This window comes from Perca fluviatilis, chromosome 9 (genome assembly GCF_010015445.1).
Source record: "Perca fluviatilis chromosome 9, GENO_Pfluv_1.0, whole genome shotgun sequence".
In the NCBI taxonomy this organism is placed as follows: Eukaryota; Metazoa; Chordata; class Actinopteri; order Perciformes; family Percidae; genus Perca; species Perca fluviatilis.
In genome coordinates this window covers 16457658-16461202 of record NC_053120.1, presented here as the reverse complement: position 1 = coordinate 16461202, position 3545 = coordinate 16457658, and the positions used below count along the sequence as shown (strand labels likewise).

At 41.9% G+C, this 3545-nt stretch overlaps 1 protein-coding gene across 1 annotated transcript; it reads right to left on the bottom strand.

Annotated features, from left to right (window-relative positions):
• Positions 1 to 1402: 1402 nt before the first annotated feature.
• Positions 1403 to 3016, bottom strand: LOC120565628 (piggyBac transposable element-derived protein 4-like). Its single transcript, XM_039811532.1, has one exon. The coding sequence runs from the start codon at positions 3014 to 3016 to the stop codon at positions 1403 to 1405; it is 1614 nt and encodes a 537-aa protein (XP_039667466.1).
• Between the last annotated feature and the right edge of the window lie 529 nt (positions 3017 to 3545).

The window sequence follows — 3545 nt, the reverse complement described above, 5'->3', positions numbered from 1 at the left end:
GTGGTTGTCAAACCTAGCCCTCAGAACTGAGAGTGCTGCTGGTTTCCTTCCTAGCAAATGTAACCTAGATAGCTCAGACAACTTGTTTCATGAAACCTTGCTGTGCATTATCGAAACTGTCCTCCCCCCAAAAAACGACTTCATAAGTTGTTTTGTACAATCAGCAATTACAACTCGTATTTATGTTTTATTATTAGGTGGGGCCACCCTCTAGTGGCCATAGTAATTATGACGGGAGCAAAGAAGGAAGCATAAGAGGGCCAAATTCCATAAGGAGGTAGTTTGGGGTGGTGGATGGGTCATCAAACATAGGACTTTCACCCAGCAGAATGGTGTTTATGTCCTGTTTTTGTGTAAACGTAATTTTTGTATTATTATTTACGATATTAACAGAACTACATCACGTTCTGCCTCATGTGGGTAACCAGAAGTGAAGTAACGTAACTTTCTTAAATTAGCTAAGTAGTTTTGTTGCCTAAACCTAACCAAAATGTGACCGTTTCACAACGTTGAGGACATTTTTCAAACCCTGACTGTAATGTTTAGATGTGAGGACGAAAAAGGCTCCGGTGGGTCGTATTTCCTGCCTCCGCTAGGGGTACTAATATATTAAACACTCCTGTGGGTTATATTAGAAGGTAGGAATAAACAACCTATATCGTTGTATGGTTTGGAGGACTTGTTGGCAGTACCATTGTTTTGCCTGAGAAAAAACATGAGAAAAAAGGAAAAGTCATATACTTCACCAAATATTCGTCAAGCAGCTAAATCCTCAAGTGCTTTAGCTCCAGATCAGTGGTTTGTGTGTAAAATGAAGTAATGACTTTATCTGATTCAATCAATACATAGCTGAAGTTTTAATATCTCAAGTAATATTTAACATTTATTGTTTATTAATGATAGTTATACTGAAGGCCTATAACCCGCCTAATTCTGCACCTTATGTGAAAATGGGCCCAAACCTAGCCCAACTATGTCAATAGTCTTTAGACACTTTTGGGCTCAGGCCAAGTTGCACGAATACCCTGGACCTCTCTAGTCCTCTCTTTATACCATCACTCTACCTAAACGTTGTTGTTGAATTGGACCTTCTTGCTGTTGATTAATGTCTCCTTCCCTTAACCCTCGTATTATGTTGAAAAAAAATTACATTGATGATGTTACGGGTCAAAATGACCCGTACGGCTCAAAACAGTCAAAGAATCAGGTAAAACCAGTAAGAAGTTTATTTTACATTATATGAACATTTAGAAAGGAGAAATGCAATACATTTTAATTCCAAAACTATATTTAGCAATTTTTTTTAGAACTTTTTTTAGAACTTTTTTCCCTCAACACAAACGTTTTTTTTTTATGGAACTTTCAATGGTCCCATTTTCTCAAAATTCTCTTCACATTTCCATTACTCTCCGCATGATGGGCAGAATGTAACAGTGTGCTTTCTGCAGATGAAATTCTTGCATTTCACACAAGAGGTGCTTGTTTTACTGTCCTCTCGGGGGTGACAGACCTGGCATCTTTTCCGTTTCTTTACAGGTGTATCTCCTGGACCCATTGCAGGTTGGTTGGATGGGGGGTTGGATGACTGAGCTTGAACCTTTTGAATGACAGCTGCTGCTGCTGGGGATCGAGCTGGCCGGTCTCGCCTCTGGATCTTGGGAGTGACGAGTGCTTTGCCAAGCTCTTCCAGGAAAAGCCGACGTTTGTACAATTTTCCAGCATTCCATTGCTGGTTGACTTCAGTCCACAGGACATAGGCATTGTAAGCAGACACGTCCACAATGTTGTAGAAAATCACCAAGGGCCAACGTGCAGTCTTGCGCTGGCAGCTGTATGTTGCTGTGACTTTGTCCAGATTGTCAACTCCTCCTTTGTTGGAGTTGTAGTCCAGGATCATTTGTGGCTTCAGAATCTTCAGAATTTCACTGGGAAGTTCTGGCTTATTTCTTCTGACTGTTCCGACCATGGTCAGCTTTCTCTTCTGAAGTTCAACTCCAAGGCGGTAAGATGTGAAGAAGTTGTCACAGGTGATGTTATGACCTTGCAGCCCTTCACTCATCTCCAGCACAACACGCATCCCCTGATTCTTCTCAGATGCTCCTCCAGGTAGCTTTCCGGTGTACACTTGCATATTCCATGCATAGCTAGATTTGGCATCACACGCTGCCCATATTTTGATACCATACTTGGCAGGCTTGTTGGGCATGTACTGTCGGAAGGGACACCGTCCCCTGAATGGAACAAGGCGTTCATCTACAGTGACATGGGGACCAGGATTGTACAACACAGGTAGAATTTCGACCCATTTATCCCATACATCTCTGATCGCAGCAAGTTTGTCTCTTTCACGTCGACCAGCTCTGGTGTCACGGTTGTCAAACCGGATCACCCGAGATATCATATGAAATGACTCCAGAGACATGGTTGCTCGAAAGATCGGCCTTCCACTCTCTTCATTCCACAGACTGGCAGTTGCTTCTCCCTTTGACTTGTACACTCCAGCTAATACCAGGATTCCAATGTATGCATGCAAGTCAATCTGATCCAGTGGCTTCCATTTCTCTTGAAATACACGCCTCCCCTCCAAGTTGGTCATGTCCAGTATGATCCTCTCTATTGGTTGGGATATGAAGAGATGAAATGCTGACTGAATATCATCAACTCGTGTGGCAGACAATCTTGTAGGGCCTGGAGTCATTTTGATGACATTGGAAGATGACAGTCTGCCTTGGCTTCGGTGTGGTGATGTTGACCATTTTATGTTACCATCTTTAGATGTCCATGTCCCCTCTGTTGAAGATGATTGCTGCCCATTGTTTTCAGCTGATGGAGAGACTACGGCAGAGTGGTCGTCTGAATCCTCTTCATCATAGGAAAATTCACAATCTGGATCGTCAATAGCATTGTCCTCAGTCTCGGAAAGATCCTCTGACTCTGAAACCTCTTCCTCTACATCACTATTTCCATCAAAGATCTGTGCTAAAACTTCTTCAGTTGTAAATCTTATGGAGCTCATTTTGTAGTGTGTGTCAGAGAAATGACATTACAACAGTAAAGAGGATAAGCGTGAGAAAGCTCCTCCTCCTTTACACACCTGGTTCTAAATGGGTGTTGAAAGCCAGTCAAATTGTAAATAAATGCAATCAAAATAAAGGGCATCAAAGAGAGACGTTTATTTTTGGATCTTAACAACTAACTACCCACATGAAAGTCTCTGGGTCAAAATGACCCGCAACATCATCTTTGTATACAAACTCTGAACAGACATCCCACTACACATCAGTGTGTCCAGATTTAACAGACAAGTTCATGACCCCAAATGAGGAAATGTCATAGAATTTCATGATGAAAAAGAATGGTTAACTGGTATTTTCCTCAACACAAAAACTGAAATGGGTCAAATTGACCCTTAACATAATACGAGGGTTAAAGCAACACCAAAGCACTATACCTCTTTGGTCTCCCTACAGGTTGGAAGTGGAATTGTCCATTACCGTTCTCATTCGAACTACAGATCCGCTACCCGATCTGGCAAACTTGCATAG